This window comes from Crotalus tigris, unplaced genomic scaffold (genome assembly GCF_016545835.1).
Source record: "Crotalus tigris isolate CLP2741 ecotype Arizona unplaced genomic scaffold, ASM1654583v1 scf7180000017536.10889498, whole genome shotgun sequence".
Classification (NCBI taxonomy): Eukaryota; Metazoa; Chordata; class Lepidosauria; order Squamata; family Viperidae; genus Crotalus; species Crotalus tigris.
Genome location: NW_024096460.1, coordinates 4361204 through 4378684, shown reverse-complemented (window position 1 = coordinate 4378684; position 17481 = coordinate 4361204). Strand labels below are relative to the sequence as shown.

Here is a 17481-nt window from a genome sequence, read left to right as displayed (position 1 = left end):
ATGACATACCACAGAGGATGAACTAGCTTTGCATCAGAAAGACAAGTGGAATCCTATGGCATCAGCTGAGGTCTTCTCTCACACCAATGTTGCAGCACAATTTGGCATTGCATCCAGGCAGGACCATTACCACTCCAGGTCTGACTGTCTATACAAAAAGATGCCGTGTTTCTCACTGAAGATGCCATGTTTCCCACCTAGTCACATGTAGCATGTTTTGTAACTGCTAGGTGGGCAGAAGCTGAGGCAAGTAACAGGAGCTCACTCTGGCATGTGGTGCTAGGACTTGAACCACCAGAGCAGAGACCAACTCCAGTGTTTTTAAGCCACTGAGTTTATTAGACCTATTAGATAATATGAACCAGTTAAAAATATCACATAACTTGAAAATTGAGCAGTTTAGATTACCTGAGCAAATGACCCCAGCATCTTCCTTGTGGTGACAGTTATGAACGCTCCAAGGTTTATGAGCGCATTCTTCAAGAGAGGATTCATTCCCTTTGCACTGGACCTGATCCAGGAAGATGCTGCCAGTTCCTTCCCCAAATGCAGCATTAGGTACGGCTTGGATGGCCTCTCCACAGGCAAGCTGCCTACACACAACATGAGCATCATTCATGTCCCAGCCATCGTCACAAATTGTTCCCCAGCTTCCATTGTAGTAGACCTCAATGCGACCATGACATTTGTCTTCTCCATTCACCAGTCTCAGAGATTTTTCTAGAAAGGAAAACAAATTCATATTTGACTTTTGCTTTAGATATTTAATGTCTAGAATTATTTATTTCTAAATAGAGAAGAATAACCTCTGATGTTTTGTTTTACACCCATTGAGTGGAAAGCACCCCTTGCCATCAGCTGGAAGTGCTGTAGGTTTATTGTTACAATATTCATTACTGTTATAAGAATGGATATCTACTTCAGCATATAATAAATACCTCTTATTTGTTGTGTAGTCAGAACTGTGGAGGGTGTAGAAAGATCTGACAAAAACAATTTTTTTTATAGTTATAGTTATATAATATAGTTACATATTTCTGAAACTTTGCCAGATCTTCTTTGCTATCATAGGTGTATACAGATAAAAATAATGCTGAAAAAAACCAGCCATTCTTTGAAAAGCAAAACTCCAGTCTTCACACATTACATGCTTCACATAAAGACTAACTTTATTTCATGAACTGTGCTTTCAGTGAACAAAAGAAAACAAAGTTGGATGAATCTTATTTCTCTTCTTGCTGCTAAAGAGTTTACTGGCTCTATTTCCCCTTAAATTATATGTAATAATAGAAATTTAAGAAAATACCTACCAGGTGGTGGTGTTGTTGTGACAGTAGAACCTGAAAATGGAAGAAATAACTTCAGTCTGGGTAAAGATGACACCATACTGATGATGATCAATTATGAGATTTCATGATGCTGCCAGTTTTATTATTGTCATTATTTCTTTTACTCTTCTGTAGAATAGAATAGAATGGAATGGAATGGAATGGAAAACAATAGAATAGAATAGAATAGAATAGAATAGAATAGAATAGAATAGAATAGAGCAGAGCTGGAAGGGGCCTTGGAGGTCTTCTAGTCCAGCCCCCTGCTCAAGCAGGAAAACCTATACCATTTCAGACAAGTGACTGTCTAGTCTCTTCTTAAACATTTCCAGTGATGGAGCACCCATGATTTCTGGAGGCAAGCTGTTCCACTGGTTAATTGTCCTCACTGTCAGGAAGTTTCTCCTTAATTCCAGGTTGCTTCTCTCTTTGATCAGTTTCCAACTATTGTTTCTTGTCCTGCCCTCTGGTAATTTGGTGAATAACATGACCCCCTCTTCTTTATGGCAGCCCCTCAAATACTAGAATACTGCTATATGTCTCCCCTGTTTCTTCTTTTCTTTAGACTAGACAAACCCAAGTCCCGCAGCCGTTCTTCATATGTTTTAGTCTCCAGGCTTTGATCATCTTAGTTGCTCTTTGAATTTTTTTTCCAAACTCTCAACTTCTTTTACACCTTATTTGAATCAAACAAAATATGATACTCATTCTTTCTTATATTCATACATCATTCAATGACTTGTTGAAAAGCAAATTTTGAGTCTTCACAGAACATGCCTAGCATAAAGACTAATTCTATTTCACAGATTGTTCTTTCAGTGAAAAGAAAGACGAGAAAGTGGTTCAATCCTATTGCTCTCTATGGTTCTATTTCCCTTTAAATTATGATGCAAGATTTGGTTTTAAATAACACTAGAAATTAAAGTGAATGCTTACCAGGAAGTGGTGTGGTGACAGCAGGACCTAAAAATAGAAGAAACAATTTTGATCTGGCTGAAGAAGACAACCTACTGATGCTGATGAATTAGGAGGTTACATTATATTGCCATTATTATTATATTACCATTATTTTTTATATTTTTTACTCTTCTTTAGATTGCTATAAGAAGTAAAATAAAAATGAGCATTGGAAGCCTGGCTTGAAGTATTGGAACTGATGCTTACACGTAAGTCCTCAGTTACTGATTGGAATTGTCTGACAACTCAATTAACATTGTTTAGTGCTGATGTTGTTAGGTATATATTAAGTATTTTAATAAAATTTCCTTAAAGATAATGTAATAATTAACTGAAACCTGCATAACAAGAAATCTTCAAATCATTATAAGTTTAATAATAAATGCACTTTTTTTTCCTACTGAGGCCCATTATCAATTAAGACTGTCTGAAAGATTTACACATAATAGCAATTAGGGATTGCTTTTGGGATCCCATTCAAGATCTCCTAGTTAGATGGTGACAACCTAATTAATTTTGCTTCCAATCAATCAGGAGCAAACCACAAACAAGTTAGTCACCAATTTAGTTATTTACTTACCATTTCCCCCGTAAATTAGGACGCAAGTCTTGGTTTTAAGTAACAATAGAAATTTAAGCAAATACCTACCAGGGGGTGCTGTGCTGACAGCAGGACCTGAAAACAGGAGAATAACTTTGGTCTGGGTGAAGAAGACAACATACTGATGTTGATGAATTAGGACAGTGATGGCGAACCTTTTAGAGACCGAGTGCCCAAACTGCAACCCAAAACCCACTTATGCATCGTCGGGTGCCGGGTAGGTGTGGCCCATTGGCTGGCTGTGGCCCATTGGCTGGGCGTGGCTGCGGTGGTAACAACAGACTGGGTGGGACTAAAAAGTTCAATCAATCAATTCCAACTTTGCAAGATCTTTTTTTTCCCCGCAGGAAGTTGAAATTGACTGATTGATTGAACCTTTTTTTTTTTTTGCACACGGCGGCAGAGGCCTAAAGCGAAAAGGTTTAATAAAACCCAGCTGAGGGCCTAGGACTGGGGTGACAGCACACGTGCCCACAGAGAGAGCTCTGAGTGCTGTCTCTGGCACCTGTGCCATAGGTTCGCCACCACTGAATTAGGAGGTTATATTATATTGCCATTATTTCTATCATTATTTCTTTTATCCTTTTTACTTTTCTTTAGTTTGATACAATAAAGTAAAATAAAAAAGGTATTGCAAACTTAGCTTAAAGTGTTGATATTGAAGCCTGTTGCCTTTTAATATTGAGACTACAGGTAAGTCCTCTTTTACTGACTACAATTGAGTCTGCCAACTCCATTATTAAGTCCTATGGTTGTTAAAGGTGTTAAGCACCTTAAACAAATTTACTTAAATATAATTTAATAACTTATATAAATCTGCATAACAAGACCCAATCCTTAGATCTTTGTATGTTCAATAATAAATGCATTTTTTGTTCTCTTGAATGAAGATTGTTTGAAAGCCTTATGCATAACAGCAATTTGGATCCTTTACAATCCCATTTATGAACATCTAGTTGAATGACAAACTACTTTGGCTTTCTAATACATCATTCTACCTGGGAAAAGACACATTGCATTCACATCTGATTTTAAATTCTTCTCTTAGTATGTTTGGATAATGGAAACCAAATAAAACAGCACAACACTTGAAAACTGAGCAGTTCAGATTACCTGAGCAAATGACCCCAGCATCTTCCTTGTGACGACAGTTATGAACGCCCCAAGCTTTATGAGCGCATTCTTCAAGAGAGGATTCGTTCCCTTTGCACTGGACTTGATCCAGGAAGATGCTGCCAGTTCCTTCCCCAAATGCAGCATTAGGTAGGGCTTCAATGGCTTCTCCACAGGCAAGCTGCCTACACACAACATGCGCATCATTCTTGTCCCAGCCATCATCACAAATTGTTCCCCAGCTTCCATTGTAGTAGACCTCAATGCGACCACGACATTTGTCTTCTCCATTCACCAGTCTCAGAGATTTTTCTTGAAAGGAAAACAATTGTGTATTGGACTTTCACCTCAAATATCTGGTTTTTAGAATTCTTTATTACTAAATAAAGAGGAATTATCTCTGCAGTTCCGTTTTGCACTCCTTGAGTGGAAAGCACCCTTTGCAATCAGCTGGAAGTGCTGTAGGTTTATTCTTACAATGTTTATTAATGTTATAAGAATGAAAATCCACTTCATCGTATAATAAATACCTCTTATTCCCTGCGTAGTCAGATGTGTGGAGATTGTAGAAAGTTCTGACAAAAACAATAAATGTTACAGTTATATGTTTCAGAAATGTTGCCAGAACCTCTTTGCTATCATAGGTATAGAGAGATAAAAATAATGCTGGAAATAACCAGCCACTCTCCGGGTTTAAACTACCTCTCGATCCGCTTGCTCTTCTACATATATTTCTCTACAAATTCAATCCTTCTATATTCTGTTTGACCAATCCACTTTATGGCCTAATAAATTCAACTTCCAATCATTCAAGATCCAATCCCTATTGTTTAACCAAAAATAATTTTAAAGTACCTGATAGTCACCAAATCAGTCAGTTAGTCACCTTGCTATCAAGAGCAAATTGTTCCATAATTAAATGACTTCACTTTATTTTACATCTTATTTGAATCAAACAAAATATGATACTCATTCTTTCTTATATCCATACATCATTCAATGACTTGTTGAAAAGCAAATTTTGAGTCTTCACAGCACATGCCTAGCATAAAGACTAATTCTATTTCACAGATTGTTCTTTCAGTGAAAAGAAAGACGAGAAAGTGGTTCAATCTTATTGCTCTCTATGGTTCTATTTCCCTTTAAATTATGATGCAAGATTTGGTTTTAAATAACACTAGAAATTAAAGCGAATGCCTACCAGGAAGTGGTGTGGTGACAGCAGGACCTAAAAATAGAAGAAACAATTTTGATCTGGCTGAAGAAGACAACCTACTGATGCTGATGAATTAGGAGGTTACATTATATTGCCATTATTATTATATTACCATTATTTTTTATATTTTTTACTCTTCTTTAGATTGCTATAAGAAGTAAAATAAAAATGAGCACTGGAAGCCTGGCTTGAAGTATTGGAACTGATGCTTACACGTAAGTCCTCAGTTACTGACTGGAATTGTCTCTGACAACTCAGTTAACATTGTTTAGTGCTGATGTTGTTAGGTATATATTAAGTACTTTAATCAAATTTCCTTAAAGATAATGTAATAATTAACTGAAACCTGCATAACAAGAAATCTTCAAATCATTATAAGTTTAATAATAAATGCACTTTTTTTTCCTACTGAGGCCCATTATCAATTAAGACTGTCTGAAAGATTTACACATAATAGCAATTAGGGATTGCTTTTGGGATCCCATTCAAGATCTCCTAGTTAGATGGTGACAACCTAATTAATTTTGCTTCCAATCACTCAGGAGCAAACCACGAACAAGTTAGTCACCAATTTAGTTATTTACTTACCATTTCCCCCATAAATTAGGACGCAAGTCTTGGTTTTAAGTAACAATAGAAATTTAAGCAAATACCTACCAGGGGGTGCTGTGCTGACAGCAGGACCTGAAAACAGGAGAATAACTTTGGTCTGGGTGAAGAAGACAACATACTGATGTTGATGAATTAGGACAGTGATGGCGAACCTTTTAGAGACCGAGTGCCCAAACTGCAACCCAAAACCCCACTTATGCATCGTCGGGTGCCGGGTAGGTGTGGCCCATTGGGTGGGTGTGGCTGCGGTGGTAACAGCAGACTGGGTGGGACTAAAAAGTTCAATCAATCAATTCCAACTTTGCAAGATCTTTTTTTTCCCTGCAAGAAGTTGAAATTGACTGATTGATTGAACCTTTTTTTTTTTGCACACGACGGCAGACGCCTAAAGCAAAAAGGTTTTATAAAACCCAACTGAGGGCCTAGGACTGGGGCGATGGTGCATGTGCCCACAGAGAGGGCTCTGAGTGCCGCCTCTGGCACCTGTGCCATAGGTTCCCCACCACTGGTCTATACAAAAAGATGCCGTGTTTCTCACTGAAGATGCCATGTTTCCCACATATTTATCTAGTCACATGTAGCATGTTTTGTAACTGCTAGGTGGGCAGAAGCTGAGGCAAGTGACAGGACTCACTCTGCCATGTGGTGCTAGGACTTAAACTGCCAGAGCAGAGACCAACTCCACTGTTTTTAAGCCACTGAGCCACTGGACCTATTAGATAATGTGAACCAGTTAAAAATATCACGTAACTTGAAAATTGAGCAGTTTAGATTACCTGAGCAAATGACCCCAGCATCTTCCTTGTGACGACAGTTATGAACGCCCCAAGCTTTATGAGCGCATTCTTCAAGAGAGGATTCGTTCCCTTTGCACTGGACCTGATCCAGGAAGATGCTGCCAGTTCCTTCCCCAAATGCAGCATTAGGTACGGCTTGGATGGCCTCTCCACAGGCAAGCTGTCTACACACAACTTGTGCGTCATTCATGTCCCAGCCATCGTCACAAATTGTTCCCCAGCTTCCACTGAAAAAAACCTCAATGCGACCACGACATTTGTCTTCTCCATTCACCAGTCTCAGAGATTTTTCTAGAAAGGAAAACAAATTCATATTTGACTTTTGCTTTAGATATTTAATGTCTAGAATTCTTTATTTCTAAATAGAGAAGAATAACCTCGGATGTTCTGTTTTATACCCATTGAGTGGAAAGCACCCCTTGCCATCAGCTGGAAGTGCTGTAGGTTTATTGTTACAATATTTGTTACTGTTATAAGAATGGATATCTATTTCAGCATATAATAAATACCTCTTATTTGTTGTGTAGTCAGAACTGTGGAGGGTGTAGAAAGATCTGACAAAAACAAGAAATTTTATAGTTATATAATATAGTTTTATATTTCTGAAACTTTGCCAGATCTTCTTTGCTAGCATAGGTGTATACAGATAAAAATAATGCTGAAAAAAACCAGCCACTCTTTGAAAAGCAAAACTCCAGTCTTCACACATCACATGCTTCACATAAACACTAACTTTATTTCATGAACTGTGCTTTCAGTGAACAAAAGAAAAGAAAGTTGGATGAATCTTATTTCTCTTCTTGCTACTAAAGACTTTACTGGCTCTATTTTCCCTTAAATTATATGTAATAATAGAAATTTAAGAAAATACCTACCAGGTGGTGTTGTTGTGACAGTAGGACCTGAAAATGGAAGAAATAACTTCAGTCTGGGTGAAGATGACACCATTCTGATGATGATCAATTATGAGATTTCATGATGCTGCCAGTATTATTATTGTCATTATTTCGTTTATTTCTTTTACTCTTCTGTAGAATAGAATAGAATAGAATAGAATGGAATAGAATAGAATAGAATAGAGCAGAGCTGGAAGGGGCCTTGGAGGTCTTCTAGTCCACCCCCCTGCTCAAGCAGGAAAACCTATACCATTTCAGACAAGTGACTGTCTAGTCTCTTCTTAAACATTTCCAGTAATGGAGCACCCATGATTTCTGGAGGCAAGCTGTTCCACTGGTTAATTGTCCTCACTGTCAGGAAGTTTCTCCTTAATTCCAGGTTGCTTCTCTCTTTGATCAGTTTCCAACTATTGTTTCTTGTCCTGCCCTCTGGTAATTTGGTGAATAACATGACCCCCTCTTCTTTATGGCAGCCCCCCAAATACTGGAATACTGCTATATGTCTCCCCTGTTTCTTCTTTTCTTTAGACTAGACAAACCCAAGTCCCGCAGCCGTTCTTCATATGTTTTAGTCTCCAGGCCTTTGATCATCTTAGTTGCTCTTTGAATTTTTTTCCAAACTCTCAACATCTTTTACACCTTATTTGAATCAAACAAAATATGATACTCATTCTTTCTTATATCCATACATCATTCAATGACTTGTTGAAAAGCAAATTTTGAGTCTTCACAGCACATGCCTAGCATAAAGACTAATTCTATTTCACAGATTGTTCTTTCAGTGAAAAGAAAGACGAGAAAATGGTTCAATCTTATTGCTCTCTATGGTTCTATTTCCCTTTAAATTATGATGCAAGATTTGGTTTTAAATAACACTAGAAATTAAAGCGAATGCTTACCAGGAAGTGGTGTGGTGACAGCAGGACCTAAAAATAGAAGAAACAATTTTGATCTGGCTGAAGAAGACAACCTACTGATGCTGATGAATTAGGAGGTTACATTATATTGCCATTATTATTATATTACCATTATTTTTTATATTTTTTACTCTTCTTTAGATTGCTATAAGAAGTAAAATAAAAATGAGCATTGGAAGCCTGGCTTGAAGTATTGGAACTGATGCTTACACGTAAGTCCTCAGTTACTGATTGGAATTGTCTGACAACTCAATTAACATTGTTAAGGACTGATGTTGTTAGGTATATATTAAGTACTTTAATCAAATTTCCTTAAAGATAATGTAATAATTAACTGAAACCTGCTAACAAGAAATCTTCAAATCATTATAAGTTTAATAATAAATGCACTTTTTTTTCCTACTGAGGCCCATTATCAATTAAGACTGTTCGAAAGATTTACACATAATAGCAATTAGGGATTGCTTTTGGGATCCCATTCAAGACCTCTTACTTAGATGGTGACAACCTAATTAATTTTGCTTCCAATCAATCAGGAGCAAACCACAAACAAGTTAGTCACCAATTTAGTTATTTACTTACCATTTCCCCCGTAAATTAGGACGCAAGTCTTGGTTTTAAGTAACAATAGAAATTTAAGCAAATACCTACCAGGGGGTGCTGTGCTGACAGCAGGACCTGAAAACAGGAGAATAACTTTGGTCTGGGTGAAGAAGACAACATACTGATGTTGATGAATTAGGACAGTGATGGCGAACCTTTTAGAGACCGAGTGCCCAAACTGCAACCCAAAACCCCACTTATGCATCGTCGGGTGCCGGGTAGGTGTGGCCCATGGGGTGGGTGTGGCTGCGGTGGTAACAGCAGACTGGGTGGGACTAAAAAGTTCAATCAATCAATTCCAACTTTGCAAGATCTTTTTTTTCCCTGCAAGAAGTTGAAATTGACTGATTGATTGAACCTTTTTTTTTTTTGCACACGACGGCAGACGCCTAAAGCAAAAAGGTTTTATAAAACCCAACTGAGGGCCTAGGACTGGGGCGATGGTGCATGTGCCCACAGAGAGGGCTCTGAGTGCCGCCTCTGGCACCTGTGCCATAGGTTCCCCACCACTGGTCTATACAAAAAGATGCCGTGTTTCTCACTGAAGATGCCATGTTTCCCACATATTTATCTAGTCACATGTAGCATGTTTTGTAACTGCTAGGTGGGCAGAAGCTGAGGCAAGTGACAGGACTCACTCTGCCATGTGGTGCTAGGACTTAAACTGCCAGAGCAGAGACCAACTCCACTGTTTTTAAGCCACTGAGCCACTGGACCTATTAGATAATGTGAACCAGTTAAAAATATCACGTAACTTGAAAATTGAGCAGTTTAGATTACCTGAGCAAATGACCCCAGCATCTTCCTTGTGACGACAGTTATGAACGCCCCAAGCTTTATGAGCGCATTCTTCAAGAGAGGATTCGTTCCCTTTGCACTGGACCTGATCCAGGAAGATGCTGCCAGTTCCTTCCCCAAATGCAGCATTAGGTACGGCTTGGATGGCCTCTCCACAGGCAAGCTGTCTACACACAACTTGTGCGTCATTCATGTCCCAGCCATCGTCACAAATTGTTCCCCAGCTTCCACTGAAAAAAACCTCAACGCGACCACGACATTTGTCTTCTCCATTCACCAGTCTCAGAGATTTTTCTAGAAAGGAAAACAAATTCATATTTGACTTTTGCTTTAGATATTTAATGTCTAGAATTCTTTATTTCTAAATAGAGAAGAATAACCTCTGATGTTCTGTTTTACACCCATTGAGTGGAAAGCACCCCTTGCCATCAGCTGGAAGTGCTGTAGGTTTATTGTTACAATATTTGTTATTGTTATAAGAATGGATATCTACTTCAGCATATAATAAATACCTCTTATTTGTTGTGTAGTCAGAACTGTGGAGGGTGTAGAAAGATCTGACAAAAACAAGAAATTTTATAGTTATATAATATAGTTATATATTTCTGAAACTTTGCCAGATCTTCTTTGCTAGCATAGGTGTATACAGATAAAAATAATGCTGAAAAAAACCAGCCACTCTTTGAAAAGCAAAACTCCAGTCTTCACACACCACATGCTTCACATAAACACTAACTTTATTTCATGAACTGTGCTTTCAGTGAACAAAAGAAAACAAAGTTGGATGAATCTTATTTCTCTTCTTGCTGCTAAAGAGTTTACTGGCTCTATTTTCCATTAAATTATATGTAATAATAGAAATTTAAGAAAATACCTACCAGGTGGTGTTGTTGTGACAGTAGGACCTGAAAATGGAAGAAATAACTTCAGTCTGGGTGAAGATGACACCATTCTGATGATGATCAATTATGAGATTTCATGATGCTGCCAGTATTATTATTGTCATTATTTCGTTTATTTCTTTTACTCTTCTGTAGAATAGAATAGAATAGAATAGAATGGAATAGAATAGAATAGAATAGAGCAGAGCTGGAAGGGGCCTTGGAGGTCTTCTAGTCCACCCCCCTGCTCAAGCAGGAAAACCTATACCATTTCAGACAAGTGACTGTCTAGTCTCTTCTTAAACATTTCCAGTAATGGAGCACCCATGATTTCTGGAGGCAAGCTGTTCCACTGGTTAATTGTCCTCACTGTCAGGAAGTTTCTCCTTAATTCCAGGTTGCTTCTCTCTTTGATCAGTTTCCAACTATTGTTTCTTGTCCTGCCCTCTGGTAATTTGGTGAATAACATGACCCCCTCTTCTTTATGGCAGCCCCCCAAATACTGGAATACTGCTATATGTCTCCCCTGTTTCTTCTTTTCTTTAGACTAGACAAACCCAAGTCCCGCAGCCGTTCTTCATATGTTTTAGTCTCCAGGCCTTTGATCATCTTAGTTGCTCTTTGAATTTTTTTCCAAACTCTCAACATCTTTTACACCTTATTTGAATCAAACAAAATATGATACTCATTCTTTCTTATATCCATACATCATTCAATGACTTGTTGAAAAGCAAATTTTGAGTCTTCACAGCACATGCCTAGCATAAAGACTAATTCTATTTCACAGATTGTTCTTTCAGTGAAAAGAAAGACGAGAAAGTGGTTCAATCTTATTGCTCTCTATGGTGTTAAAATCTTTACGGGTTCTATTTCCCTTTAAATTATGATGCAAGATTTGGTTTTAAATAACACTAGAAATTAAAGCGAATGCCTACCAGGAAATGGTGTGGTGACAGCAGGACCTAAAAATAGAAGAAATAATTTTGATCTGGCTGAAGAAGACAACCTACTGATGCTGATGAATTAGGAGGTTACATTATATTGCCATTATTATTATATTATCATTATTTTTTATATTTTTTACTCTTCTTTAGATTGCTATAAGAAGTAAAATAAAAATGAGCATTGGAAGCCTGGCTTGAAGTATTGGAACTGATGCTTACACGTAAGTCCTCAGTTACTGATTGGAATTGTCTGACAACTCAATTAACATTGTTAAGGGCTGATGTTGTTAGGTATATATTAAGTACTTTAATCAAATTTCCTTAAAGATAATGTAATAATTAACTGAAACCTGCTAACAAGAAATCTTCAAATCATTATAAGTTTAATAATAAATGCACTTTTTTTTTTCTACTGAGGCCCATTATCAATTAAGACTGTTCGAAAGATTTACACATAATAGCAATTAGGGATTGCTTTTGGGATCCCATTCAAGACAACCTAATTAATTTTGCTTCCAATCAATCAGGAGCAAACCACAAACAAGTTAGTCACCAATTTAGTTATTTACTTACCATTTCCCCCGTAAATTAGGACGCAAGTCTTGGTTTTAAGTAACAATAGAAATTTAAGCAAATACCTACCAGGGGGTGCTGTGCTGACAGCAGGACCTGAAAACAGGAGAATAACTTTGGTCTGGGTGAAGAAGACAACATACTGATGTTGATGAATTAGGACAGTGATGGCGAACCTTTTAGAGACCGAGTGCCCAAACTGCAACCCAAAACCCCACTTATGCATCGTCGGGTGCCGGGTAGGTGTGGCCCATTGGGTGGGTGTGGCTTCGATGGTAACAGCAGACTGGGTGGGACTAAGAAGTTCGATCAATCAATTCCAACTTTGCAAGATCTTTTTTTTCCCCGCAAGAAGTTGAAATTGACTGATTGATTGAACCTTTTTTTTTTTGCACTCGGCGGCAGAGGCCTAAAGCGAAAAGGTTTAATAAAACCCAGCTGAGGGCCTAGGACTGGGGCGACGGCACACGTGCCCACAGAGAGAGCTCTGAGTGCTGCCTCTGGCACCTGTGCCATAGGTTCGCCACCACTGAATTAGGAGGTTATATTATATTGCCATTATTGCTATCATTATTTCTTTTATACTTTTTACTTTTCTTTAGTTTGATACAATAAAGTAAAATAAAAGAGGTATTGCAAACCTAGCTTAAAGTGTTGATATTGAAGCCTGTTGCCTTTTAATATTGAGACTACAGGTAAGTCCTCTTTTACTGATTACAATTGAGTCTGCCAACTCCATCATTAAGTCCTGTGGTTGTTAAACATGTTAAGCACCTTAAACAAATTTACTTAAATATAATTGAATAACTTATAGAAATCTGCATAACAAGACCCAATCCTTAGATCTTTGTATGTTCAATAATAAATGCATTTTTTATTCTCTTGAATGAAGATTGTTTGAAAGCCTTATGCATAACAGCAATTTGGATCCTTTACAATCCCATTTATGAACATCTAGTTGAATGATAAACTACTTTCGCTTTCTAATATATCATTCTACCTGGGAAAAGACACATTGCATTCACATCTGATTTTAAATTCTTCTCTTAGTATGTTTGGATAATGGAAACCAAATAAAACAGCACAACACTTGAAAACTGAGCAGTTCAGATTACCTGAGCAAATGACCCCAGCATCTTCCTTGTGACGACAGTTATGAACGCCCCAAGCTTTATGAGCGCATTCTTCAAGAGAGGATTCGTTCCCTTTGCACTGGACTTGATCCAGGAAGATGCTGCCAGTTCCTTCCCCAAATGCAGCATTAGGTAGGGCTTCAATGGCTTCTCCACAGGCAAGCTGCCTACACACAACATGCGCATCATTCTTGTCCCAGCCATCATCACAAATTGTTCCCCAGCTTCCATTGTAGTAGACCTCAATGCGACCACGACATTTGTCTTCTCCATTCACCAGTCTCAGAGATTTTTCTTGAAAGGAAAACAATTGTGTATTGGACTTTCACCTCAAATATCTGGTTTTTAGAATTCTTTATTACTAAATAAAGAGGAATTATCTCTGCAGTTCTGTTTTGCACTCCTTGAGTGGAAAGCACCCTTTGCAATCAGCTGGAAGTGCTGTAGGTTTATTCTTACAATGTTTATTAATGTTATAAGAATGAAAATCCACTTCATCGTATAATAAATACCTCTTATTCCCTGCGTAGTCAGATGTGTGGATATTGTAGAAAGTTCTGACAAAAACAATAAATGTTACAGTTATATGTTTCAGAAATGTTGCCAGAACCTCTTTGCTATCATAGGTATAGAGAGATAAAAATAATGCTGGAAATATCCAGCCACCCTCCGGGTTTAAACTACCTCTCGATCCGCTTGCTCTTCTATATATATTTCTCTACAAATTCAATCCTTCTATATTCTGTTTGACCAATCCACTTTATGGCCTAATAAATTCAACTTCCAATCATTCAAGATCCAATCCCTATTGTTTAACCAAAAATAATTTTTAAGTACCTGATAGTCACCAAATCAGTCAGTTAGTCACCTTGCTATCAAGAGCAAATTGTTCCATAATTAAATGACTTCACTTTATTTTATATCTTATTTGAATCAAACAAAATATGATACTCATTCTTTCTTATATCCATACATCATTCAATGACTTGTTGAAAAGCAAATTTCGAGTCTTCACAGCACATAAAGACTAATTTTATTTCACAGATTGTTGTTTCAGTGAAAAGAAAGACGAGAAAGTGGTTCAATCTTATTTCTCTCTTTGGTGTTAAAATCTTTACGGGCTCTACTTCCCTTTAAATTATGACGCAAGATTTGGTTTTAAGTAACAATAGAAATTAAAGCAAATGCCTACCAGGGAGTGGTGTGGTGACAGCAGGACCTGAAAATAGAAGAAACAATTTTGATCTGGCTGAAGAAGACAACCTACTGATGCTGATGAATTAGGAGGTTACATTATATTGCCATTATTATTATATTACCATTATTTTTTATATTTTTTACTCTTCTTTAGTTTGATATAAGAAGTAAAATAAAAATGAGCATTGGAAGCCTGGCTTGAAGTATTGGAACTGATGCTTACACGTAAGTCCTCAGTTACTGACTGGAAATGTCTCTGACAACTCAGTTAACATTGTTTAGTGCTGATGTTGTTAGGTATATATTAAGTACTTTAATCAAATTTCCTTAAAGATAATGTAATAATTAACTGAAACCTGCATAACAAGAAATCTTCAAATCATTATAAGTTTAATAATAAATGCACTTTTTTTTCCTACTGAGGCCCATTATCAATTAAGACTGTCTGAAAGGTTTACACATAATAGCAATTAGGGATTGCTTTTGGGATCCCATTCAAGACAACCTAATTAATTTTGCTTCCAATCAATCAGGAGCAAACCACAAACAAGTTAGTCACCAATTTAGTTATTTACTTACCATTTCCCCCATAAATTAGGACGCAAGTCTTGGTTTTAAGTAACAATAGAAATTTAAGCAAATACCTACCAGGGGGTGCTGTGCTGACAGCAGGACCTGAAAATAGGAGAATAACTTTGGTCTGGGTGAAGAAGACAACATACTGATGTTGATGAATTAGGACAGTGATGGCGAACCTTTTAGAGACCGAGTGCCCAAACTGCAACCCAAAACCCACTTATGCATCGTCAGGTGCCGGGTAGGTGTGGCCCATTGGCTGGGCGTGGCCCATTGGCTGGGCGTGGCTGCGGTGGTAACAACAGACTGGGTGGGACTAAAAAGTTCAATCAATCAATTCCAACTTTGCAATATCTTTTTTTTCCCGCAAGAAATTGAAATTGACTTATTGATTGAACCCTTTTTTTTTTTGCACACGGCGGCAGAGGCCTAAAGCGAAAAGGTTTTATAAAACCCAGCTGAGGGCCTAGGACTGGGGCAATGCCGCATGTGCCCACAGAGAGGGCTCTGAGTGCCGCCTCTGGCACCTGTGCCATAGGTTCGCCACCACTGAATTAGGAGGTTACATTATATTGCCATTGTTGCTATCATTATTTCTTTTATATTTTTTACTTTTCTTTAGTTTGATACAATAAAGTAAAATAAAAAAGGTATTGCAAACCTAGCTTAATGTGTTGGTATTGAAGCTTTTTAATATTGAGACTACAGGTAAGTCCTCTTTTACTGACTACAATTGAGTCTGCCAACTCCATTATTAAGTCCTATGGTTGTTAAAGGTGTTAAGCACCTTAAACAAATTTACTTAAATATAATTGAATAACTTATAGAAATCTGCATAACAAGAACCAATCCTTAGATCTTTGTATGTTCAATAATAAATGCATTTTTTATTCTCTTGAATTAAGATTGTTTGAAAGCCTTATGCATAACAGCAATTTAGATCCTTTACAATCCCATTTATGAACATCTAGTTGAATGACAAACTACTTTGGCTTTCTAATATATCATTCTACCTGGGAAAAGACACATTGCATTCACATCTGATTTTAAATTCTTCTCTTAGTATGTTTGGATACTAAATTATAATAAATACCTCTTATTTCCTGTGCAGTCAGATCTGCGGAGGTTGTATAAAGTCTAACAAAAACAATACATTTTATAGCTATATGTTTCAAAAACCTGGCCAGAATTTCTTTGCTATTATAGATATATAGAAATAAAAAAATAATCCTGGAAAAAACCCAGCCATCCTCTTTGTCTTCCTCTTCCTCTCAGTCCTTGTGCTCTTCCTACCTATGTTTGTTTTCAAATTCAGTCCTTGTTCATTCTTTGACCAAACCACTTCATCATTCTGCTTTTCCCCTAGTTAGCCTAGTCAATTTGGGTCCTAATCATTCAGGGCACTATCACATCTTTATGTAACCCACAATCAACAAATATTTTCTTTTTTTATTTGTCAAATTTATATGCCCTCTGACTATTCAGAGCAATACTTGAGTAAATTGTAGTACCCGTTATGGAGGTGGGAGCAGATGTCTTCAAGTCTTCTACAATGCCTTGAGAAGTGGCTGCCAAGCCTGGCGTCACTGTTTCTTCCTTCTGAGTTATTGAATGGGTAGTCTTAGATGATGTTGTGGTTCCATTTGACATTTCTAATGTTCTCATAGTAGGTGTTATTTTTTTCTCAGTTGCTGGATGGGTGGTTTTTTCAGTTGCTAAATATGTGGAATCTAATGTTCTCATAGTAGGTGTTATTTCTTTCTCAGTTGCTGGGAGGGTGGTTTTTTCAGTTAGGAAATATGTGGTATCTATGAAGAAATAGGAATCAAAATAATTTTGAGTTACATAAGAATAAGCTTCAGAAGAATCATGAGTGATTTTTTGATTCTAGCCTGCCATCGCACTCTTATATGATTTATAATTAAAAGTACTGAGAACTTGAGCAAATATTTATTTATTCAGTTTCTACTGCCACCCATCTCACCTGTGACTCTGAGGAGGTCTACAAAAATAAAATAATAATAATTAGAAATAAAAATAAAGTAAAAGCCATTAGAACCATTTTTGAAATCCTGAAAATAACCCAAGTTTAGCTTCATGGAAAATGTGATATTATATGTGTGAAGCAATCTGGATATCCAAAAGAATACTATAAATTTCCTTTTTTTTTCTTTTTTAGAAATTCAAACCATTATTTATGCTGCTTTCTTTTCAGAAGCAAAAAATCCCAATATTAGATATCCACCTGTGATCTCAATAAGGATTTGTTTTATTTTACTAAATAAATTCAGTTAATAATAATAATAATAAAGTTGGAAGGGACCTTGGAGGTCATCTAA

General features: G+C 37.1%; 1 protein-coding gene across 1 annotated transcript in view; it reads right to left on the bottom strand.

Annotated features, from left to right (window-relative positions):
• LOC120311716 (deleted in malignant brain tumors 1 protein-like) overlaps positions 1–17481 on the bottom strand; it is an 88251-nt gene that overhangs the window by 25128 nt on the left and 45642 nt on the right. The window contains exons 22-45 of the mRNA XM_039351583.1: positions 16654–16950; positions 15215–15241; positions 14562–14588; positions 13882–13926; positions 13352–13663; positions 12306–12332; positions 11655–11681; positions 10717–10743; positions 10351–10395; positions 9821–10132; positions 9089–9115; positions 8420–8446; positions 7500–7526; positions 7134–7178; positions 6604–6915; positions 5873–5899; positions 5201–5227; positions 4530–4574; positions 4000–4311; positions 2935–2961; positions 2265–2291; positions 1311–1340; positions 939–983; positions 409–720 (exon numbers count right to left, since the gene is read on the bottom strand). Of these exons, the coding sequence (XP_039207517.1) occupies positions 409–720; positions 939–983; positions 1311–1340; positions 2265–2291; positions 2935–2961; positions 4000–4311; positions 4530–4574; positions 5201–5227; positions 5873–5899; positions 6604–6915; positions 7134–7178; positions 7500–7526; positions 8420–8446; positions 9089–9115; positions 9821–10132; positions 10351–10395; positions 10717–10743; positions 11655–11681; positions 12306–12332; positions 13352–13663; positions 13882–13926; positions 14562–14588; positions 15215–15241; positions 16654–16950 (2436 nt within the window). The remainder of the gene's footprint in view (positions 1–408; positions 721–938; positions 984–1310; positions 1341–2264; positions 2292–2934; positions 2962–3999; positions 4312–4529; positions 4575–5200; positions 5228–5872; positions 5900–6603; positions 6916–7133; positions 7179–7499; positions 7527–8419; positions 8447–9088; positions 9116–9820; positions 10133–10350; positions 10396–10716; positions 10744–11654; positions 11682–12305; positions 12333–13351; positions 13664–13881; positions 13927–14561; positions 14589–15214; positions 15242–16653; positions 16951–17481) is intronic.